Source organism: Elephantulus edwardii, unplaced genomic scaffold, assembly GCF_000299155.1.
Source record: "Elephantulus edwardii isolate Elephantulus edwardi_28Jun2011 unplaced genomic scaffold, EleEdw1.0 scaffold00033, whole genome shotgun sequence".
Lineage (NCBI taxonomy): Eukaryota > Metazoa > Chordata > Mammalia > Macroscelidea > Macroscelididae > Elephantulus > Elephantulus edwardii.
Genome location: NW_006399783.1, coordinates 6,391,796 through 6,417,553, shown reverse-complemented (window position 1 = coordinate 6,417,553; position 25,758 = coordinate 6,391,796). Strand labels below are relative to the sequence as shown.

The window sequence follows — 25,758 nt, the reverse complement described above, 5'->3', positions numbered from 1 at the left end:
AGATAATTTTACCTCCTCTTTTCCAATTTGGATTCCTCTTATTTCCTTCTCTTGTCTTATTGCTACTGCCAAGACTTCCAATACAATACTGAATAGGAGATGTGATAATGGGCATCCTTGCCTCATTCCTGTTCTTAAAGGGAATGCCTTTAGCCTCTCTCCACTGAGAACAATGTTGGCTCTCGGGTTTGTGTATATACTATTTACTATGTTGAAGAAGTTCCCCTCTAGTCCTATTTTGTTGAGTGTTTTAATCAGGAAAGGGTGCTTGCTTGTTTTGATGTTGAATACATGCACAGATTTTTTCACATGTGTCACATATAACTTCATTAACGAAGTCAATAGTAAGAGATAATGCATGTTTTGGTTTTGGTATTTTGTATGCCTTGCTTTGCAAACTCAGATTCTATCAGGAAATAAGCTGCGTTAGGCAGTGTTTATTTTTTTGTTCTTCTGTACCATCAAGTCGAATCTTGGATTCCACTGACAGAGGAGGAGATTGCCCCTCTTCCAGCAGAGCATCTGGTAGATTTGAACAGTGGTAATGTTTCTAATATAGCTGATCTGAAATTAATTTACTAACAAAATTGATAGAAAAGTCTTCTAAATATAATACTTAAGATGATGGTTTTTATTTGTTTCTCAAAACATCAGCAGTTTCATTTGTAAAAGAATTATGTATATGTTTAAAACGTTTCCAGCATTTTGTTTCTCTCAATGCCATAAGAGTAATTATTATTAAAGAAATCCTAATTTGGCATAGAATTAGGTGGGACTATTGGTGTCAATAGCTCTTTAGGCCTCCCTCACTTCCTTACTACCATTTAGGAAGATAGCAAATGTAAAACACCTTATGAGCCATGGTAGGTTAGTTAAGATAAAGGAAAGATGTCACTGTTACATACCATTTGACTCAGATGCAGCTGACCCTCCATTGAACTCTGATAAGCAGTAAATCACAGGGGAGACGATTGGTGGACTTTCAACCTCAGGAGCAGTTGTGTTGGATTTGAGTTGAATAACTGCTCCATGGCAGTCTCCTCCCATTAAATTTAAGCCTTGGAAAACTGATGGAGGCTACCATTATTTGGAAATTTGTTCCATAGCATTGAGCTTGGTTTAGAATTGGTGTTAGAAATTAATAACCTGCTCTGGTGACTAATTGTCTTCTTTATAATAATTTTAAAAGATAATTGAACGTGGGTGTTTTCATTTTTTGCTTACATAATTTACCTAGTAAGGAATTTGTTTCTTGGTAGCATTCTATTCTTGTATTAGTTTGGGCTAGTTCCATTACGTTTAGGGAACCAGAAGTGGCTCTCAGATCCAGTTGAGAAACGAGTTATTTTTTTGAAGGCTAGATGAATGGATCCTGAGAGGTTCTAGGAAATTATCCTGGAGAATGAACTAACTGTATACTTTTCATTATCAAATTCCATGTTCACTTATATCACTGGAATGATTGTTTTGTTTTTGTAAATGTGTATTTTGGATAATTAATTTCACCTTGGCAATGAAGTGTTTTATTCCCAAAAAATAGAAATTTTAAAAAAATGTTCAGTTTATATATGTTAACTAGGCTGCTTATTCACTGGTGACCTACTTTTAACCTGTTTCTTGGCTAGAAGCAAAACGCCATAAATTTAGGTATTTGTCTGATTCCTTAAACTTGTTAGGGTTTTTTTTGGCCTGTGTGTGGGTTTGTTTTTTTGGTTTTTTTCTTTACACCTCATGTAACTGTTTAAAGGGAGCTTCTGATTGGACTTATCTTTTACCTTATGCCTTCATTGCATATAACTAGTGTTTGGATTCTATACCCCCACCTCCTATGTCCTTTCTTAGGTGGAAAATATAAGTATTGGTAATTAGAGTTACTAGCTGGATGGAGTTTGGTTAAGAATTTGTATCATCTGAGTTCTAGCTGCCTCGTATTTTTGAAATGGCTATTATTTCCTTGTCGTTGGAAAAAAATTCTAGAACTCTTCTGAGGTGGGGAAGAATATGCAGTAGTGGCAACTCCCCCCCCCCCTTTTTTTTTAACTTTTGAGCCACTAGCAGACCTCAGGTCTTTCTCTTTCCCTGCTCACTTTTATGAAATAAATTTTCGTAATTGGTAACTGCTAAAAATACTAAGTCTGAACCTTTTGCCAGCAAGTTGATTCTCATTCTTACATAGCAATGCTATAGGACAGAGTAGAACTGCCCCATATACAAAACAAGTTATCTTCTCAGAGCTTCTGGTAGTTCAAACCTCGGATTTTACAGTTAGCAATTGAGTAAACACTGACCTTCCAGAACTTTTTGCTAGAACTAGAAAATTGTATATTCTAGTTGATGTATTATAAAATCTAAAAGATTCATAGTTTGCAAGTGTGTTGTAGTTGTTGTTACTGTTGTGACAGTAGACGTGACTCATAGCAACCCCGTAAACAATGGATCAGGACCCTGCCCTTACCTCTGATGTTCTTGATCCCATTATTATAGTCACTGTATTAGTCCATCTTGCTGAGGGTATTACTATCAGACCCTCCACCTTTCCAAGCCTGATAGTCTTTTTCCAAAATCGCATCCCTCCCAACTACACACCCAAAGTATGTGCCACCCTTTCTACCAAGGAGCACCCTGGTTGGCAATTTGTCCAAGATAGGTTTGTTGCATCTCTTCGGTCATCCTTAGTCACTGTCCAACTTCCAGATACATAGCAAGTAATTGAAAAGACCATGGCTTGTATTGGGTACACCTTAGAATTTTGTTTTTGTTTTCTTCATTGTTACACATTTTCTTACCACCTCCCCTCCCAGCCCACCCCACAGTGCATCCCTTGTTCCAGATTGTTGTCATACAGATAATGCCTAATCATATATTCCTTTCAATTTTTCCTCTCATCTCTTCCACTGCAGTATTCATTATTCACTTTCTCATTCTCTCTCCAAATCCCCACACCCACCCTGTATTCTTTTATTACAGCCATGTTAGACAGTATTTGTCCCTTTGTGACTGAGATATTTCACTCAACATAATGTCCTCCCGCTCCTCCGTGTTTGTATATATTGGGGTTTTTAAAATTGTGTGTGTGTGTGTGTGTGTGTACTGGCAAAAGGCCGGCCATGTTCTTGACTCCTCCCAGGGTCTCTGGAACTGCTCCTTGACAGAAGGAGCATGGTGGTGTGAGTGCAGGAATGTGACAAGCTTTTGGAGTCGAGTGTTTTTCCGGACATGTGACTGTGATGTGCCAATCACAACAAACTGGTAACTCTGAGAAGAATGGGAATTTCAGAACACCTGATTATTTTACGCAAAATGTATACTTGGACCAGGAGGTAGTCAGAATAGAGCAAGGGAACACTGCATGGTTCGGAATTGGGAAAGGTGTACACCAGGGATGTGTCATATCTCCATACCCTCTCAGTCTATATGCAGAGCAGATTATCCGGGAGGCTGGGTTCTGTGAGGAGACATGTAGCATCAGGATTGGAGGAAGACTGACTCATCAACAGTCTGTGTTATGCAGGTGCTAAAACCTTGGTTGTTGAAACTGAAGAGGGGCTGAAGCACTTGCTGCAGAAGGTCGAGGACTGCAGCCTTCAATATTATAGATTGAAGCTCACCATCAAGAAAGTAAAGATTCTCACCACTGGGCCGATTGGCAGCATCATGAGAGATGGTGATGAGATTGAGATTGTAAACAGCTTTCATTTGCATGGCTCCATAATCAACACTCTTGAGACCAGCAGCCAGGAAATTAAAAGACGAATTACATTGTGAAAGTCGCTGTCAGAGCGCTCTGAGTTACTGAAGAGCAATGTTGTCAGTCTGGAGATTAAGGTGTGCCTGATCTAGTTCATAGTCTTTGCAATTACTTGCTATACTTCAGAAATTTAGACAATGACTAGGGATAATAGAAGGAGAATTGATGCCTTTAAGCTGTGGTGCTGGAGAAGAGTGTTGAATATACATGAACTACTAGAACAAACAGGATTGTCCTAGAGAGGGTGAGATCAAGCTGCTCCTTGGAGGCAACGATTCTTAAGCTTCCTCTGACATACTTTGGGCCTGTTGCAAGGCGAGACCAGTCCCTGGAGAGGGTCCTCATGCTTGGGAGGTGGAAGGACAGCACGAGAGGAAGACCCTCGATGAGATGGATTGATTCAGTGACTGGGGTAATGAGGGTAGGTGTGTCAGACATTAAGTTGGCACAGGATAGAGTAGGGTTTAGAGGTGTTGTACATAGGGTCACTTGTAGCAAGTGACTCAGCGGCACGTCACAACAAAAGTGAATGAGAAGTAACTCAGTTTAAATATTATAACTAATATGTCATATTTTTGTTTATAACTTTTAAACTTTATGGGAAGGTTTCTTTTTGCATTTGGATTGTTTCATGCAAATAAATCAACATGTCTGAAAAGCCTTTTAAAGAAGCAGTGGAAGATTATGTATATTTTTTATCATTTACATTATAATTGTACCTAAGCAAAATATTTTCTTGGAAAATTCTATGAACCTTAAAATTTTGATATATTTCAAAGTTTAATTCAAGGAATTTTCAGTTATTGGAAGCATAGATAGCTGGCTGCGCCATACAAAGTAGTCTTTGTTAGACATCATCAAGACAAGTTTGAGTCTTGGAACTCATGCATATCTTTAGAAAAGTATATATTCTATCTCCTCCAATATTTTCTCTTTATAAGAGAAATTATTTCCTAGGCAGTTAGGTTCCTTTTAAAATTAATAGTTTTTTGTTAAAATTTAATATTCATCATGTAAGTGTTAACTAAGGCTTTTGCTTTCAAGAATGAGTGTTCAAGTATTTATAAAGTTGAAAGCAGAGTGTTCTGAGTGAAAATAGAAATGGCGAGAAGGAACTTTTAACCCCGTAACGCTTTAAAGTTTTACAGTTTGCTTCCTTTGTATACCACACTTATTGACAGTATGGTTTCACATTTACAACAATAGTGGAGGGAAATGTATTATTTGAACATTTTGTGCCTTTATGACGTATCCCTGGCAATAATGATTGCTGAGATGCTAGGCAAGGATAACAACTTGCTGTGATACTTAGGTTATTATAGTTCGGTTTGGCTGATATATATATATATATATATATATATAATATTTCTGTAATGATGTGATTTAGTAGTTTTGTAATAATATAAGCAGGGAACTCTGATGGTTTAGTGGTAAGGAGTTACACTGTTACCCCAAAGGCATGCAGTTCAAATCCACCATCCGCTTCTTGCTCATACAATCAGATGCATAGTAAGTGAAAAGACCATGGCTCAGACTCACCTTAGTGCTTAAACTGACATCATTGCTCTTTATTAATTTGGAGAGGTCCCTTATAGCTGCCTTGCTCAATACAATACATCTGATCTTCTGACTTTGGGTACCAAGGATGTTGATTGAGAATCCAGGTAAGATGAAATCATTGATTTCAGTCTTTTCATCCATCTATAGTGAGGATTTTTGTCTTGATGTTAAGATGCAATCTATTCTTAAGGCGGAAGTTTTTTATCTTCTGAGTTGTGTTGGAGAAGAGTACTAAATATCCCTTGGACTGCCAAAAGAACAAACAAATCTTATCCTGGGGAAAGTGCAGCACAGCTCTCCCTGAAAGCAAGGATTCTGAAGCTTTGTCTTCATGATTTGTACATGTTACCAGGAGGGACATCATGCTTGGAAAGGTGGAGGAGGTTCAGTGAAAGAGGAAGACCCTCAATGATTGACACAGGTACTGCAGCATTGGGCTCAGGTGTGACAGATATAAGATTGTATAATAGGATGGGATGATACAGATCTGTTGTTCATAGGGTAGCTATGAGTTGTACTCTGCTGGACGGCACCTAACAACATAAGCCAAAAATACCAAGTCCATTGCTATCCAGTTGGTTCCATCTCATTGTGACCCTGTAAAGACGCCTCATGGCATACTGTATTATGCGTTGAACTAACTGAAAGGTATATGGTTCAAGTCCACTCCACATTCCCACCATCTCCCTCATTAAAATTTGCCACCTTGAAAATCTGATAGAGGCTCACTATGGGCAGTGGATTTGTTTTTAGGGAGCCCTGGTAGCATAGTGCTTAACTGTCAGACTGCTAACCGAAAGTTTGACAGTTCAAATCTTCTAATCATTTGATGAAAGATGGATAATCTCTTGCTGTAAAGTTTTGTAGCCTCAGAGACCCAGGTGGGGGTTTATGTGTGTTCTCATTACAAATAATGAGTTGGGATCTACTGAAAGCAGTTGGGTTTGGGTTTCTCCCCTTTTGGGTTTTTTGGGGGAAGTGGTTAGTACAAGAAATAAAAATTGCACCAAAGGGTTCCCAAGGTCTGTTCTTTTGCAGAGGGAGATTGCCTCATCCTTGTCCCTAGGAGTATGCTAGGTAGGGTAACGACTGACTTTTATATTAGTCCCTGTTCACTTAACCACTGTGCCACTCAAACTCACTGCTGTGGATCATTGTGACCTACCATCAGAGATCTGAGGCTGTACATTTTTTTTCCGCTTTAAAGTTTTCATTTTATTTGATGACGTATTTATTCTTGAGCCATACGTTTTTGTTTCTTCAGTTACTTCTGGGAGATCTTTTTCTTCTGGGCAACCTCTTCTGGTTTAGGAACAGTCTGTTCCTTTTCAGTAAGGATCATCTCAATATGGCAGGGGGAGCTCATGTAGGGTTTAATCCGACCATGAGCTCTGTGCGCATCTTGGGAGCTTTGTTCACCTGGATATGCTCAATGACCAGAGAATCGACATCTAAACCCTTAAGTTCAGCATTACTTTCGGCGTTTTTAAGCATATGCAGCAAAAACTCGGCACTCTTTTTGGGCCACCGACCCTGTGTCCAACCCCACTGTTTGGCCTGGGCACACCTACCAACTCCACCATCGTATTGTTGGAAGGGCACACACTGATTTTGCAAAGTGACATCTTTCAGATACTTGGTGGCTTTCCGGATATGCATACCCTTGATGGCCTGGGCAGTTTCTTGGGTGTTCTTAAAGTGGACCCAGAGATTTGAGCCTCTTGATTTGCATGATTTTGTGGGGTTTTCTGGGTCAAGCGAGTAGCGAACCATGTTGGGAGATTACCTGAAGCTGCTCACAGGAAAAGGAGGTTGTACATTTTAACAAGAGGAGACTACCCATCTATATCTCTTAAAGAAACTGGTGGATTCAAGCTGCTGATCTTTCCGTTAGGAGAATGCAATACATAACGTACTATACCACCAAAACTTCTTACTGCCCCACTGGGGTAGATATACCAGTCTTTGGTGACATAAAAGCTTGTGTGTGGTATGTGGTCAAGTCTGTTCCAATCATAGCAATCCTGTAGAATATAAGAACTGCTGTATAGGATTTCCCAGACAGAAATCTTGGCAGGTGTAGATCGCTGGCCTTTTCTCCTGCAGAGCCACTGGTGAGTTAAAGAGCACATGACTATTGTAACATTAGTGCTACTTTAAATCATTTCACTTTCTTTAGATCGGGATATAAAAGCAAATGAGCCATTACTTCAGAAGAAAATAATGATGTTGCCCATTTGTTCAAAACCTTTTACAGGTCAGGTTTAAGTCTGACTTAAGTACTAACCTTATAAAACAACCCCACCAAACCTTCTTTCTCCTGGCTCCCCATCTGTACAGAAAGGAAATGAAGTATTTAACTCTATGTCCTCCTTTGCAGCTTTGCAACTACCTCTTCTTCCTTTCATTTTTTTACAGCCTGCTCTTCTGCAGCCTCCACAATTGGCCTGACTGTCCCCTATCTTCTTTCTTACTTCCCTACCTCCCATCTCCCCCTCTCCCTGTCTCCCCATGGTTGCCACTACTAACTCTTTGACCAGCCTCTGACTCTTGGCTTCCAGAGTTCCAGGAATTCTTGTGATTCATTCAGCCTTGAGCCTGACTGGAAAAGATCAATATTTGTTTCATTCCAAAGAAAGGTGACCCGACAGAATGCGGAAATTATAGAACAATATCATTAATATCACATATAAGCAGGATTCTGCAGAAAATTATCCAAAAACAATTAGAGCAATGTGTCAGCAGAGAACTGCCAGATGTGCAGGCTGGATTTAGAAGAGGTCGTGGTACTAAGGATATTATAGCTAATGTAAGATGGATCTTGGCAGAAAGCAGAGTACCAGGGGAATGTCAATCTGTGCTTCATTGACTATGCAAAGGCTTTTGACTCTGTGGATCACAAGAAGCTATGGTTGAGTCTGAGAAGACTGGAAATCCAAGAACATTTGATTGGGCTTGGCAGTCATCAGAACAGAGCAGGGTAACACTGCATGGTTCAAAATTGGGAAAGGTGTACACCAGGGATGTGTCGTATCCATACCTTTTCAACCTGTATGCAGAGCAGAGTATCTGAGAGGCTGGGTTCTATGAGGAAGAAGTGTGGCGTCAGGATTGGTGGAAGATCTGTTAACAATCTGCGTTATGCAGATGACACAACCCTGCTTGCTGAAACTGAGGAGGACCTCATGCACTTACTGCAGAGGGTCAAGGACTGCAGGCTTCAGTATAGACTGAGGCTCAATATCAAGAAGAGATTCTTACCACTGGACCAATTGGTAGCATCAGGATGGATGGCGAAGAGATTGAGATTGTTCACAGCTTCCGTTTGCGCGGCTCCACAGTCAGCATTCTTAGCACCAACAGCCAGGAAATCAAAATATGTATTGCGATGGGAAAGTCTGCTGTTAGGGACCTCTCTAAAGTACTGAAGAGCACCGGTGTCTCTCTGGAGACTAAGGTTGGCCTGATACAGGCCATGGTCTTTGCAATTACTTGTTATGTATCAGAGAGTTGGACAATGACTAGGGAGGATAGAAGGAGAATTGATGCCTTTGAGCTGTGGTGCTGGAGAAGAGTATTGAATGTACCATGGACTGCCAAGAAAACAAACAGATTCATCCTAGAGAGGGTTAAACCAGGCTGCTCCTTGGAGGCAAGGATTGTGGGGCTTCGTCTGACATACTTTGGGCATGTTGTAAGGAGAGGCAGGTCTTTGGAGAGGGACCTCATGCTTGGTAGGGTGGAGGGACAGCGCAGGAGGGGAAGACCCTCTATGAGGTGGATTGATTCAGTGACTGGGGTAATCGGGATGGGTGTGTCAGAGGCAACGCGATTGGCACAGGATAGAGCAGGGTTTAGGGCTTGTTGTACATAGGGTTGCTATGAGTCGCAAACGACTCGACAACACATAACAACAATGTGAAACCTATACTTGGACCAGCAGGCAGTCGTCAGAACAGAGCAAGGAGACACTACATGGTTCAAAATCAAGGAGGGGGTCTGTCAGGGATGTATTTTTTTTCTCCATACCTTTTCAGTCTATATACAGAACAGATCATCCGAGATGCTGAGCTGTATGAGGAGGAATGTGGCATCAGCATTGGTGAAAGAGTCATCAACATCCTGCATTATGCAGATGACACAACCCTGCTTGCTGAAACTGAGAAGGACCTGAATCACTTGCTGCAGAAGGTCAGGGACTGCAGTCTTAAATATGGATTGAAGCTCAACATCAAGAAAACAAAGATTCTCACTGCCGGGCCAATTGGCAGCGTCAGTATGGATGGTGAAGAGATTGAGATAGTTAATAGTTTTCGTTTACTTGGCTCTGTGGTCAACACTCTAGGTAACAGAAGCCAAGAAATCAAGAGAATAATTGCATTGGGAAAGTCAGCTGTGAGGGACCTCTGTCTTGGAGAGGGTGAAGCCGGAATGCTCCTTGGTTGAAGTCAAGGATTCTGAGGCTTTGTCTGACATACTTTGGGCATTTTCAAGGAGGCACTGGTCTTGGAGAGGGACATCATGTTTGGGAGATTGGAGAGAGACAGCGTAGGAGAGGAAGACCTTTGATGAGATGGATCGATTCTGTGATTGGGGTGGTGGGAGTGAGTATGTCAGAGATAGCGAGGTTGGCACAGGATAGAACAGTGTTTAGGGCTCTTGTGCATAGGGTTATGTGTCACAAGCGACTTGATGGCACATACCAACATCATGTACACTGTTAGGGATCTTTTACTGTGTCTCAAAGAGTGTCTTTAATGTTATGTGTGGAAACTTAAACCCATTGCTGTCCAGTCAGAACCAATGCCTAACTGGCCCTCCAGTGATTTTCAGAGGCAGTAAATTTCTTGGGAAGAGGTTGCCTGTCTTCTGCATAACAGCTGATGGATTCAAACCAGCTAAGAGGCATGGCCTTCTAGGTTAGCAGGTAAACCCTGTACCCACTATAGCACCAGAGTTCTCAGTGTATGGAAAGTACCCTGTATACAACAATTATAGGCATTTGTATGTTAGATTTGAAGCATAACTAAACACAGAAATTCTGAAGATGTGTAGAATTTTTTCTCATGAATCATGTCTTCCAGATCTGGTATACAAGTACTTAAATATTTAATTTTATGTCTCTAGCAGATTTTTCTCACTGTTTAGGGGGTGATTGTCATTCAAGTTGGAACCAACTAGCAGACTTTACAGCAGATTTCCACAGGCAGTTAATCACATGGGAGGAGATGGTTCTCCTGTGGAGCAGTTGGTAGATTTGAACCATGTGCCTTTGGGAAAACAGTGCACCTTTTACCACTAAGCCACCAGAGGTCCCTCTAATTCCTGGTGTTCCCTTTAGAGGAACAAATCCTCTTTTAGCTCTAGGGGAAGGTCTTTAGTAAAGTTAATTTTTAAGGTGCAAAATAGAATTCATTTTACTTGACAACATCTACCTAAAAAATACTACTTGCGGGGGGGGGGGGCGGGGCAGGCAGGCATTTTGTAATTTGTGTGCTACGTGAAACAGAAGTATACTTTAAATGTTAAATTGTTTTTTTGTCACTGTTGTAAATAGTTACAAGCCAAGTTGATAAGAAGAGACTTCTTGTAGAATCCTGGTTTTGTCACTTGTGGACAGCTGGTGATCTCTACCTTCTTTCCTTAGTTGTAGAAGATGCCTGTGGTGATATAATATTGCCTCAGGATGGCAGTTTAGTAGTAAGGAGTAGTGCTGCCAATTCAAAAGACACTCAATTTCGGTCCCAGTTGCTGAATTTGCTGTGCAGGAATAAGATGAGCAGACTTCTTTGCAATTTGCTGCCTCTGGAAACCCACTGTGTAGTCAAGCTATAAGTTGGTTCCAACTCTGCAGTACATAGCAACTTCTGGGATGAGATCTTGGTAGCCTGTATTTTTAAAAATTTTTCCTAGATCATTATTTTCTACAAGATTTACTATAACTTAGACTTATCTCTCTACCTTAAGGATAGACTTTTTTTTGCTTAGAATTCTTCAGCCAGCACAGTGTTTTATTTCTCTATTGGTCTATATGTTTATATTTCTATTTCACCTTTTACATTTGTGAAAAAGAATTTTTTTTATTCCCCCTGGAAGTCCTGAACAAACAAATCTGTCTTGAAAGAAATGGAACTAGAGTGCTCCTTAGAGGCAAGGATAGTGTAGCTTCATCTTGCTTACTCTGAGTGTATTTTCAGGTGAAACTAGTCTCTGGAAAGATAAATCATGCTGGGAAAAGTTGAGGGCCAACGAAAGAGAGGAAGACCCTCAACAAGATGAACGGATACACAGTATCTACAGCAATCATCTTGAGGATGGCAGAAATTGTGAGGATGGTGAAGAAGTAGGGCAAGGTTCAGATCTGTAGTTCATAGAATGATTATGCGGCTTGGTTGACTCAGGGTTGTTATTTTATCAAATATTAGTTTATTTAATAAAACAATAAAGTAACACATGGGAAGGAGCTCTTAGATCAAGAATGAACAGACCCTTTGCTAACCGTCGTTTGGTACTTTGAACTCATTCTGTAAGAGAAAGATGAGGCAGTCCTAGTCTTGGAAACCAGATGGTGGGTCAACATGAATTGAGATTGACTCAGGAGCAGTAGGTTTGAGTTTTTCCAGCCCTGATCGTCCTATGTCAATAGTCTTTCTCTCTCTCTGAAGGAAAAAGATGAGTGATAAATAAGATAGTCCATAAATTTTTTTCTTAATGAGTAATTGAAACTAAATGAAAAAAAATGTGTCTAATTAAACTAGTTCCTAATTTATATTTCCAATTTTTTTCTGTCTCCCATTCCCACAGCTTTCCCATGGTTTGGCATGGATATTGGAGGAACACTTGTAAAGCTGTCATATTTTGAACCTATTGATATCACAGCAGAGGAAGAACAAGAAGAAGTTGAGAGTTTAAAAAGTATTCGGAAATATTTGACTTCTAATGTAGCATATGGATCCACTGGCATTCGAGATGTACACCTGGAACTTAAGGATTTAACACTTTTTGGCCGACGAGGGAACTTGCACTTTATTCGATTTCCAACCCATGACCTGCCTACTTTTATCCAAATGGGAAGAAATAAAAACTTCTCAACCTTACATACGGTGCTCTGTGCTACAGGAGGTGGTGCTTACAAGTTTGAAAAAGATTTTCGCACAGTAAGTATCTACTACTTAGGTAATACTGAAAATTTATAACCATTATATTCAGATTTTTGAGACTAAGTTACCATCTAATTTATCAAGTTTCTTAGATCAGTCCCCTCACCCTCCATGATAACAGTAGTGAATTCATGACTAGCTTTTGATTTTGAACAGGTTTGAGTCCATTAATGAAATCATGATATCTGATAAAACCTGCTAAATCTAAGAATGCTACAAAGGTACAGTTAAAGCACCTTCAGCTCCCTTTTTCCCCTTTTTTTGCTGATAGCATTCTGTAATGTTTGGCTTTACTCCTGTCTATCCTTTTCCTTCTTTTTCATTTTAACTGTTTTGCATAGCTATGCCTATCTTTTATTGCTTTAGTAGCCCTTTTGCACATGTTTGCATGTTTTTAAGTATTAACCAGTAATCACCTTTCAAAAATCCCACCTGAAGCCTCTGTTTTGGTTAATAGATGCCTGGTTGAAAATCTTCATTATCCTTTTATTCCAGATTCCTACACCATTAATTACCATTAATTAGACTATGTTTTTGGTGCAGAGTGGGTGGTTTGGTTATAGCAGGAGGACTGTGTGGATATTGATTTAAATTTTATACTGTTAGAATTTGTCTTGGTTCTGATCTTGTCAGTTAGAATAAAGGTTAGGAGGTTGGTATTTAGCGCTACCAGAATTTTCCCTAATAATGTGGGTGTGAACTACTAAATGACTCAAATTCATAGAAGACATGTCTCTTAGTAGAGATAAGTAATCTTATATATAACTCTTACAAGTGACTATAAATCTGTTAACGGTTTGGTTATAAGGAGCTCTTGTGCAGTAGTTCACACACTTTATTCTAATTGAAAAGTGATAAAGATGTAGCAAAGCCCTAAATTCTCTGCAGGAGTTCCAAGGCTCCAGTAGAGTTGCTGTGAATCAGAATCAGTGGGTTGTTTAGACATGTACTATTTAGTATTCACTTCACTTCTTGCCATAAGCCATGTCCTCTGACCCTAAGCATTGAAAATATCAGACTCTAAAGCTGGAGTTCATACACATTGTGATTGGTAACAATGATTACAATCCCTACTATGTAATAACACACTGGCCACTTCCCTCCCTATGCTTGTCCTTTTCATTTGTCTTTCTGTCCTCTCCTGTCTTCCCCTGGGAAAAGCTTTATCCCTGGGCACATGCTGCCCTTCTATTGACACATAAGGTCAGTTGCTCTAAAATGCTTCCCTGATTTTATAATTAATTCACCATCTTGACCTCTCATTTGACTGAAAATTAGAGTGAGTCATCAGGGTAAGTTCGGTTCTAGGCTAAGAATATGGGGGTTTTTGGTGTTTCTTTTTTTCTTTTTGCGACATTAATGCCATCTGGATGTTGTTAATATTCTATTTAAGCAAATATTCAAGCATGTGCTCTCAGGTACTTTAGTAGACACTTGCAGGGACACAGTTAGGTATAAGACACAAAGGTTTCTGAAGAGTCTAGACCAGACAGATGGGTAAGAAGTGCACGTGTAGTGTGTTATAATTATGGTATGAATATTGAAAAGATGTGCCATGGAACACAGTGATACCTAACAAATCTTAGAGAATTAGCATTGGCAGAGGAAGTGATAATTCAAACAACATCTTTTAAAACAGATACTTAGTAATATATTCTTTATTAACCTGAAATAAATGAATTTTAAACAAAATTAGAAAGGTGGGAAGTTAAGGTACAAGCATCTCCCACATTTTGAAAGTTTGCTTTACAAAAACACCACTTTTACAAAAGGCATGATAGAACTCGTTTTTATGAAGTAAGGGGGGCATACTACCAGAAACAAAAAGACAAGAAACAAAACTTGTTTCTCAGTGAGCTGTTTATTAAAGAGCTCAAACTCTTTAGAAATAGATTTAGCATCTCATTGTCAAGCCACCCTAGATTTGAACTGTGTGAACACTAAGTTAGTATTGTTTGGATTTTATTTGGTATCATTGAGTAGATTACTTTTTAGGTCCAAGAGTGCCCAACTTTTTCCCACACAAATCAGTGGTGTATATTTGTTTCATGAATTTTTGGTTTGGGAAAGATTTCCTAAGATTGCCAAATTTAAGATAGCATGGGAAACTTTCATTTCTCTATCAGTAGAAAAAAGGGCCATTATGCTTGGAAAAGTGGAGGGTTAGTGAAGACCCTCAGTGAGATGTAATTGCAGCAGTGGGCTCATGTATGTAATACATGATGATGCTGGCACAAGATAGGAGAGGGTCCAGGTCTGTTCTTTGGTTTGTCATACTTGTCATACGTCAAACCCAAGTCAGTGGCACCACCCCTAACAGATAGAGAGAGGGAGATAGATAGATAGATAGATAGATAGATAGATAGATAGATAGATAGATAGATAAAAATGTAATTTTCTAGGGAGCTCTGGAGATGTAATTTGTAGAGTTGCACTGTTAATCGAAAGACAACACTTGAATTCACCAGTGGCTCTGAGGGGAATACCATGAACAATCTTCTGAGTGATTTCCCATGTCAGGTACCTAATGAGGGATTAGCTATGAGTCAGAACTGACTTGAATGAAGGCAGAGTTTGAGATATATTCTGTAGTACCTCCTACCAGAAGACGTGAGGTAATTAAGACACTTGGCACCTGAACATAGATTCATCTTGAACACTGAAACTACAAATGCTGAATTGATAGGGTTTCTTTTTCTAGAGAAACAATACCAAGAATGACATGACTTTCCAAAACATTTGGCATGATTCCAAGCAATAAATTTATATAGTCGTTGGCATTTCTAGTACATTTATTATTAAAATGATTTCATGAATATTTAAGGTTTAGATAAATGTATAAAAACACTTTAATGTAGGCTCAGATAATGGAATTTTTTTTATTCTACCAACCCATAAATATTTGTCAGGACACTTAAAAATCTTGCCCCACCTATTTCAGTATATTTGGCATTTCTAGTCCCTGCCCAGTAAATGTCAGTGGTCTTTCCTATGTATCTTTGTGAGAACGAAAATGCCTGCAACAGATTTCTAAAATGTGAGGTCATAGATGAATTTGAAGTTTCATAGTTTGTGATGGTCTCCTGTTGATTCGGAACCAACCCATAGATGACCTTTCAGTGGGTTTTCAGAGGCAGTAAGTCACACCAGAGGAGAATATCGATCATTATCACTTTATACTAGTTTATCCAAACTGTATGCCTTTGTGTTGGCAGCACAGTTCCTTGCCACTAAGTCATCAGTGTTCTCTTTATAAAGTATATGGTGTTTATTTAGTGTGGTGGGGCTAAGTACTTTAAAGGTTTTCCTTTTTTCACTTTTGCCCCCACAGCAATTACACTGAGTTAAACTCTCGGCAGAGTCCCGAGTTACAAATGTCTGATTTCAGGACAACACCTTTGCCCTTTAAATAAGTTCTGTAATGACCAATAAAAAGAAGCAGGGGCATACTTGATGTTTTTACGGTTGGGCTGATTCAGTATAGTAATCAGAACAGAAAACAGGAACTCATAGTTGAAAGCCATTGTTTAAAGTGACATTATTCATAGTGAAAAGGTAGAAACAAACGGGAGATTTTAGCAAATGATTATGTAAGCAAAATGTTGTATATACATCAAATGGAATGTTCTGGCATGAAAAGATACGAAGTCCTGATAATTACTACAATACTGATGGGCCTTTAAAACAGTGCACTAAGTGGAATAAATAAGTGATTCCTTTTATGTGAAATAGAGACAAACTATATGTTATCAAGGGTTGGAGTAGGGGAAAATAAGAATTACTACTTGATGAATGCAGAGTTGCTATTTGGTGTGATAAAAAGATTTTGGCACAGCATAGTGGTAATGATTATACAGTATTGTGAATAATTATTATTGCTGAATTGTTCACATAAAATGGTTTAAATGACATAACATGTTGACCACAGTAGGAACCTGATTTAATTTTTTTAATTTGTCTTTTTTTTTTTTTTTTTAAGATTGGAAACCTCCACTTGCATAAACTGGATGAACTTGACTGCCTTGTAAAGGGCTTGCTGTATATAGATTCTGTCACTTTCAATGGACAGGCAGAGTGCTATTATTTTGCTAATGCCTCAGAGCCTGAAAGATGCCAAAAGATGCCTTTTAACCTGGATGATCCATACCCACTACTAGTAGTGAACATTGGTTCAGGAGTCAGTATTTTAGCAGTCCATTCCAAAGACAAGTACAAACGAGTAACTGGAACAAGGTAGTAAACCTTACTTAATCTTAAGCATTCAGATTGTTTTCTTTATGTTCTTTATCAGGAGAACAATATTAATTAAGCAACAAAAATCATAGATAATTATAAGTTAAAATGTTTACATAATAATTTAATATGTGTAAGCACTGAACTCAGCTATATTATTACATATATTTGGTCAGTATCTTTTGACACTCAAAATTGCCATAATGGTATGAATGAATTGTTATCTAGAATTATTCCAATAATTCAGCTTGATTTTAACCAGAGATCATTTACTTACAGGTGACTGTTCTGTTCATTACAAAACCCTGTAGACAGAAAAAATCAGTCTCAACGCGTGGTAGCCTGTATCATGACTGTTGTGCTTCTCCATTTCACCTTGAGCTCACTAGGTCTCTAGTAACTAAGCTTGTCCTTTACTACTAGTTGCCTCTTGATATGTCTAGAACGAGCAAATTGGGCTTGAATCCATAGATACTAATTGTGTAATTTTTGGAAGTGGTACACTGAGTGTCTTCCTAGCCTTTCTTCGTCTAGCAGTTAGCGGAAACATCACTACCCTGATATTAGGAGTACTCTGATGGCCTAGCTTTTACCATCAAACTACAGAGTAGTAGCAGAACTGTATTAGGTGCAGTTGCAATGATTACTGATAATAGTGACCCTATGTACAACAAAACATAATTTTGCCTGTCCTCTGCCATACTCATGATCTGTCTCCACCATTCTCAGGTCCCTTGTAGTCATCATACCAGTCCATCTGCTGAGCACCATATCCGACCTTCACTGACTTCACGGTGGAAAACTGTCCCCGTCCACAGCATTAGTAACATAAAACCAGTTCCCATGAGGTCAGGCATGTCCCCTGCGCTCCCATGTCTCTTTCTACTCGTCTCAACGTTCGTAATACTGCTTTGCTGGGTCCAAAATCCGATGTGATAGCTCATAGACCACACAGAACTATATTGGGGAAACCAAAAGGTTATAGTAGCAATACAGCCAAGACCGCTTCCAAAATTTGCATGCAAGGCACCTCAGCCTCAGACCTCTAGAGTGTTCCCAAGTCTCGGTCCTGCCAATATTGGCTTCCCCTGTCCTTCCCCCACCCCAGAGGTCTCCTCTCACAGCAGTTCTCCAGTTCTGTGATGGCAGCTGCTGCCTCTGTCCAGAAGTGTATCCTGTATTTCATCAGGTTGGGACGGTCTCTCCTCTGATCAGGGGAAGAGTGCTGTATTTTCTAGTGGAGGAAGCTTCTGTCTCAGCAGCTAGAGCTCTTCAGTTTATTGGTGAAACTAGCCAGTCCTCTTGTAGATTTTTGAGACTGGCCAAGCTAATCCCTTTGGATAAACCAACACACCCCATTCGTGTAGTCCCGCCCTTCCACATAGAAAAGCCCTATTGAAAAACAGGCCCCATAATCTGGCTTGATGATCATACGATATATTACTCCGGAGATGAAAAGGTGAGGAAAAATGGAGTTGCTTTCATAGTTAAGAAAGTCATTTCTAGATCCATCTTGAAGTACAGTATTGTGAATGACAGGATAATACCCATACGCATACAAGGAAGTCCAGTGAATACCACTATCACTCAGATATATGCACCAACAACCAGAGCCAAAGAAGAGGAAAGTGGGAGCTCGATTAGATATGCAATCAAGATGCATTGATGATAATGGGTGACTGAAATGCAAAAGTTGGGAACAGAGAAGATTCAGTAGTTGGAAAACAGGACTCGGTGACAGAAATCTAGCTGGAGAGAGAATAATTGGATTTTGCACAATGACATATTCATTGCAAATATGTTTTTTAAGATATAAACGCAGGTTATATACATGGATTTCCCCTGATGGGACGTATAGGAATCAGATCAGTTAACATCTGCGGAAAGAACTGCTGGAGAAGCTCAACATCAGCTGTGAAAACTAGGCCAGGAGCTGATTGTGAAACAGACCACCAACTACCCATATGCAAGTTCAGGCTGAAGCTGAGGAAAATTAAACCAAATCCATGGGAACCAAAATAGGACTTTGAGTCTATCCCACCTGAATTTCAGAACTGTATCAGGAACAGTTTTGAGGCCTTGAACACTGAGTAAAGACCAGATGAGCTGGGAGAGGATCTCATCCAGGAAGATTGCAAATGGTTATTGCAAAAACAGAAGAGGAGGACGAAAAGACCAAAATGGATGTCAGAAGAGACTGAATATTGCACTCGAGCGCAGAGAAGCCAAAGCAGAAGGAAGAATTCAAGATACTAAAGAGCTGAATAGAAGATTTGAAAAGGCAGCGTGTGATGACAAAGTAAAATATTACAATGAAATGTGCAAGGAGCTGGAGTCAGAAAATCAAAAGGGCCGAACTCGCCCAGCATTTCTTAAGCTCAAGGAACTGAAGAACAAATTCAGACCTTGAGTTGTTGTAATCAAGGATGCTTTAGGCAGAAGATTAAATGATCCAGGAAGCATTAAAATAAGATGGAAAGAATGTACTGAGTCACTGTATCAAAAGGAATTGGCAGACACGGAAGAATTTAATGAAATATCATATGCGCAAGAGCCCATGATGGTAAAGGAAGAAGTTCAGGCTGCTTTGAAGGGAATAGCAAAAAATAAGGCCCTGGGAATAGATGGTATACCAGTTGACGTATTTCAGCTAACAGATGCTGCCCTGGATGTGCTCACCAAGTTGTGTCAAGAAATCTGGAGAACAACCACTTGGCCAACTGACTGGAAGAGATCTATATTTGTTCCCATACCAAAGAAAGGTGACCCAACAGAGTGTGGAAACTATAGAACAATATCATTGATTTCACATGCAACAAGATTCTACTGAAGATTATAAAAAAACGAGTGGAACAGCACATCAGCGGAGAACTGCCGGAAGTCTAGGCTGGGTTTAGAAGAGGTCGTGATACTAGGGATATTGTAGCTGGTGTTAGATGGATCTTGGCTGAAAGCAGGAGATACCAGAGGAATGTGTATTTGTGTTTCATTGACTATGCAGAGGTGTTTGTGTGGATCATAACAAACTGTAGCTGACTCTGAGAAGAATGGGAATCCCAGAACACTTGATCGTGCTAATGAGAAACCTATACTTGGACCAAGAGGCAGTCATCAGAACAGAGCAAGGAAACACTGCATGGTTCAAATTTGGGAAGGGCATACGCCAAGGATGCATCCTATCTCCATAACCTTTTCAACCTGTATGCAGAACAGATTATCCAGGAGGCTGGGCTCTATGAGGGGAAATGTGGGGTCAAGATTGGTGGAAGATCTATCAACAGTCTGCATTACGCAGATGACACAACCCTGCTTGTTGAAACTGAGGAGGATCTGAAGCGTTTGCTGCAGAGGGTCAAGGACCGCAGCCTTCAATATGGACTGAGGCTCAATATCAAGAAGACAAAGATTCTCACCACTAGACCAGTTGGCAGCATCAGGATGGATGGTGAAGAGATTGAGATTGTACATAGCTTTAGTTTGCGTGGCTCCGCAGTCAGCACTCTTGGCACCAGTAGCCAGGAAATTCTTATTGCGATGGGAAAGTCTGCTGTTAGGGACCTTTCCAAAATTCTGAAGAGCATTGGTATCACTCTGGAGACTAAGGTGCGCCTGACACAGGCCATGGTCTTTGCAATCACTTGTTATACATCAGAGAGTTGGACAGTGACTAGGGAGGATAGAAGAATTGATGCCTTTGAACTGTGGTGCTGGAGAAGAGTATTGAATGTACCATGGACTGCCAAGAAAACAATTCATCCTGGAGAGGGTTAAACAGGCTGCTCCTTGGAGGCAAGGATTCCGGGGCTTCGTCTGACATACTTTGGACATGTTGTAAGGAGAGACTAGTCCTTAGAGAGGGACATCATGCTTGGTTGGTGGAGGGACGGCATAGGAAAGGAAGACCCTCTATGAGGTGGATTGATTCAGTGACTGTAGTAATCGGGATGGGTGTATCTGAGACAGTACAATCAGCACAGGACAGAGCAGAGTTTAGCGCTGTTGTACATAGGGTCTCTGTGAGTCACAAGTGACTCGACAGCACATAACTCACCACCCCCACCCCACCAGAGCTCTGGTTGCCTAGTGGCAAGAAGCTGCTCTACAGTTTGAGGCCACCAGCTGCTCCATAGAAGAAGGATGAGCAGTATCTGCCTAAAAACCCATCAGCTTTTGAATCTGTGTAAAAAGAGCAAGGGCCATGTGGGGTCAGGTATGGGTTGGTTCCACCTATACAGCATACAACAACAGCTTCCCCCTCAAAGCGTTTTCCATCTTTTTCCATTGTTCTTTAAGCATAATTTAGGCTGAGTGTATTCATGTTTAATTGACTGTATATATTTAATTCTTAATTGACTACATAAAATTCTTAAATTGTGGATTTAACGTGAGTTCTCTGTAGGATAACATGTTTCAAACACCACATAACATTTTCTGTAATACTTAAAATGAATGCAGAACAAGATTGTGGTTGTGTGTGAGAATGACTTTATGGATACTTCATTGGCTTAAGTAGAAGTGAGGAATCATGTTTATTAAACTGAAGAGGAAAGATTTTGAGATACTTTAAATGCTAATTTTTAAATTCTAACTTAAATGTTTTTACCTGGAAAAAAGAAATCATTGACCTGTAACATTTGGAATTAGTTTTCTCCTTTTAATCCATATGATTCTGAAAAATTTGCTAATCTTTAACATTTTTAACACACAAAAATAAGTTGAGGGCAATTATAAGATAAAGCATAACCTCCGTGTTGTTTCCACTAAGTGGCTTATTTCTTTGAATTTTTCTCAAGTCTTGATAAGTTTTGCTTTGACCAGTGTGGTTTGGGTTTTTAAATTTTACTATGTTAACATTTTCATTCATAACAATGTGATGATTCTGTATTTTTTTAATAAATGCTTTATTCTTTTATTTGGGGAACGAATACACTGTGGAGATGTAATTTACCAAGTTTCTTTGTCTTTAGCCTTGGTGGTGGTACCTTCCTAGGGCTGTGTAGCTTACTAACTGGCTGTGAAAGTTTTGAAGAGGCTCTTGAAATGGCATCCAAAGGTGACAGCACCCAAGCAGACAAGCTGGTCTGTGATATTTATGGCGGAGATTATGAAAGATTTGGTCTGCCAGGTTGGGCTGTAGCATCTAGGTAAGTTTAACATTTATGTTGTAATTCAGGGTACATATTTGGTTCTTTGCAATGTATTAGGCAATTATAAAAGAACAGTCTCACCTCAGTTTGCATTATAGGTAGTATCAGTTTAGAAATCAAATCTATGCAATAAGAGGTCTATTCTAGTACCTTTTCAGGGAACCACCTTTATTCTTTCTTGAATATGCTTTAATTATTTCACTATACAGTTGCAAATGCATAATCTTGCTCTGTTACTCTTAAAAATTACTGTATATTCTTTTAAAACAGTATATGCTACAAAACATTCTGTTTCTTTTAAGAAGCAACCATGTCCATTTCTAGTACTGTTGAATAAGTTCTCAATCATGACAGCCCTCCAATCAGGTATCCAAGGCTGTAAGTTTAAACATCTTCTCCATCCGAGTGGCTGGTGAATTGAATCACCAGTGTTTTAGTTAGCAGTCCAAAGTTTGACTTGCTGTGTCACCAGGGCTCCTTATATTTATTAAATAGATTGAGATTGCTCACAGCTTCAGTTTGCTTTACTCCACAGTCAACACTCTCTGCACCAGCAGTCAGGAAATTAGAAGATGTATTGCCATGGGAAAGTCTGCTGTTAGGGACCTCTCCAAAGTACTGAAGAGAAATGGTGTCTCTCTGGAGACTAAGGTGCATCTGATACAGGCCATGGTCTTTGCTATCACTTGTTATGCATCAGAGAATTGGACAATGACCAAGGAGGATAGAAGGAGAATTGATGTTTTTGAGCTGTGGTGCTGGAGAAGAGTATTGAGGGTACCATGGACTGCTAGGAAAACAAACAGATTCATCCTGGAAAGGGTCAAACCAGGCTGTCCCTTGGAGGCAAGGATTCTGAGGCTCTGTCTAACATACTTTGGACTTGTTGCAAGGAGGGACCGGTCCTTGGAGAGGGACATCATGCTTGGCAGGGTGGAGGGACAGTGCTGGAGGGGAAGGCCCTCTATGAGGTGGACTGATTCAGTGACTGGGGTAATTGGGATGGGTGTATCGGAGATGGTGCAATTGGCACAGGACAGAGCAGAGTTTAGGGCTGTTGTACATACCCTTGCCTCAAAGGAGCAGCCTGATTGCACTTCCTCCAAGGCAGAATTGTTTACTCTTTTGGTGGTTATTGTTGTTATGTGCCGTTAAGTCTCCTTCAACTCATAGAGATACTACAACAGCTCTGAACTTTGCCATTCTCTGAGGCAGTCCATGGGATATTCAGTACACATTTCCAACACCACAGCTCAAAAGCATCCATTCTTTTTCTGTCATTCTTACTCATTGTTCAACTTTCAGATGTATAAGAAGAAATGGAAAAGACTATGGCTTGGATCTAGTGTACCCTAGTCTTTAAATTGATGTTATTGCTCTTTAGCACTTTTGAAAGGTCCTTGACAACAGACTGCTCAGTGCAAACATGTTTTTGATTTGATGGTGGTACCAAGGGTATTGATTGTAGATCAAGTAAAATGAAATCACTGATAATTTCCATCTTTTCCTCCATCTCTTCTGTTATTTCTACATAGTCCATCTTTATTCTGTCTAGTATTTGAAATGCCTCTGGTGGCAGAGTCCTAGAGGATTGTGTTGTCAACACAAAGGGTCAAGCTTATGGCAGTTTGAATCCATAGGCAATCTGATGGGAGGAAACAATTAGTGATATTTTCAATTTACAGCCTTAGAAATCCATTAGAGGGTCAGCCTTGAATCAGTTCCAGCATGAGGACCTTGAGCTTGATTTTTGGATTATTTTTATTTTACCCTTTCAAAGAAATTCTGTTAGTCACAATTTTAGAAGAAAAACCAGTATTATAAATTCATCTGCTAATGTGTGTCAGGGTTTAGGGCTATTGTACATAGGTAGGGTCGCTATGAGTTGCAGGCACATAATGACAACAACGTGTTAGATAATTGCTTGCTAATGGAGTTGACTTTTTGTTTCCCATTTCTCCACAGTTTTGGGAATATGATACATAAGGACAAGCGAGAATCTATTAGTAAAGAGGATCTAGCAAGAGCTACTTTGCTTACCATCACTAATAACATTGGCTCTTTGGCACGAATGTGTGCTATTAATGAGGTAAGGAAAATATAATTGTATGATAAATGTGAAATGCAGTCAGACTTAGAGACTTAAGCTTGTGCTCTCCTGTTAGCCTATGACTAATGAATATTTTGTGTTACCTTTAAAATTTATACTTATCTAGAAGTACATAGCCTTAAGTATTTTTAGAGAAAAATCTTTATAATCATGCATTTTGAGGTAACTAAGTTTTACAAATTCCTTTTTGCTGTTAATGTTGCATTTGGTTAGTGAAATACTTGGAATTTTTCTTACTGCCCTCGGCTTCTTTACAGTGCTGCCTTGTTGCATAAGGATCAAGCAGCATTGTACAGGGCTATGAAGGCATTGAGACTTGTTCTTCACAGTGTTGAATACTGTCAATGGTTTGTTCTGTAAGATCTATCACTTTGAGTTCTTTTTTCCATATAGTAAATACTGTGGAATTTAAAATATCAAATACTTATAGTCAGTTGAGACGTTTACTTTTTGAAGGAGTCCATCAATTTCTTTTGTGGAGTACTAGGAGCCCTGGTGGCACAGTAGCTAGGCACTCAACTGCTAGTTGAAAGGTCAACTACTATGGGAAAACAAGTGGCAGTAACAGTGTAGCCTGGGATACCTTATGGGGCAGTTTTACTATATCCTGTATTATTGACAAGAGCCAGAATTAATAGTTTGGTTTTCAGTTTGGCTGCATCAGACGTTGTTCACTTTGGGAAACAGATTTTTACACCACCACCCCTTTTGTTTTTCTCTATTAGTAATCAATAAGTTGTTCTTTCTGTGACATTAAATTATAAATTCTATTAAAAAGAAAACCAACAGTTCAAAGGGAATTGAGAGTAGAGCATGGAGTGGCAAAGAAAGCCATGTTGAGAATATGACCCTTGGGTAAAAATTTAAAGGAGATGAAGTCATGTATACAAAATATTTGGGAAAAGATGGAGGAAAACCTATGCAAAGGGCCTGTTAATTCTCTTGAGTTACTGTATATTTAAACCTAAAATTTTATCCATTATGTTTCTAAATGTAGTAAATTGGCTGGCTGATAGAACCAGGTAAGCAGGTTTTTAGCTTAGATCTTAGAAATACTTAGGGTGGGAATAGCTTTTAGGATTGAAACATTTTCTCTCCTCTTAAGATTTTCTATCATAGAGGCAGCAAGGTAATCAAATTAGTGCCTGTGAAATATTAGTAGAAAGAAGGTCTTGCTGGGAAACAGAATGCCTGGATACATGGGGTTGAAGCCTGTGAGTTTATGCTCCCCCTTGCTGTGTAGGGTTCTCAGCTGAATGTCATTGTCCACCATACAATTGTCATTGTCCAGCAGACTTACCACCTTTTAATCTTTTTTTTTTAAGACATTCTGCTTTTCCTTGGCTTGGCACCTAATCAATAATGTGTCTCCAAATTATTTTGTTAAATGGATTATTTATTGACCATTTTTAAAGAACAAGTTTTGACCTATAAAATATTGCCTAGGTTCTGCTAAACAGATTTTATATATTCCATGTGATTGGTAGGTATGTGTCAGAAATATAGTAGGCGTGAGTAAAATTGTAGTAGTTGACATCTTTAAGATTTTTTTTTGCCAGCTCTTCTATAATGTAAAACCTTAATTCTTTTTATTTTGCTTTATTTCTTCTAGAAAATAACCAGAGTTGTCTTTGTTGGAAACTTTCTACGTGTCAATACACTCTCAATGAAACTTTTGGCATATGCACTGGATTATTGGTCAAATGGTCAACTGAAAGCATTGTTTCTAGAACATCAGGTGTGTTTGTTTTATGTGCCCTTGATCTCTACTCAAAGGAAGCCAGGAGCTTACAACTCTGT

The 25,758-nt window shown here is 39.4% G+C and overlaps 1 protein-coding gene across 1 annotated transcript in view; it reads left to right on the top strand.

Moving 5' to 3' along the window:
* LOC102859246 (pantothenate kinase 3-like) overlaps nucleotides 1-25,758 on the top strand; it is a 30,803-nt gene that overhangs the window by 4,184 nt on the left and 861 nt on the right. Inside the window, exons 2-6 of the mRNA XM_006884330.1 lie at nucleotides 12,113-12,465; nucleotides 16,448-16,701; nucleotides 21,669-21,845; nucleotides 23,814-23,937; nucleotides 25,571-25,696. Coding sequence (XP_006884392.1) covers nucleotides 12,113-12,465; nucleotides 16,448-16,701; nucleotides 21,669-21,845; nucleotides 23,814-23,937; nucleotides 25,571-25,696 — 1,034 coding nt within the window. The remainder of the gene's footprint in view (nucleotides 1-12,112; nucleotides 12,466-16,447; nucleotides 16,702-21,668; nucleotides 21,846-23,813; nucleotides 23,938-25,570; nucleotides 25,697-25,758) is intronic.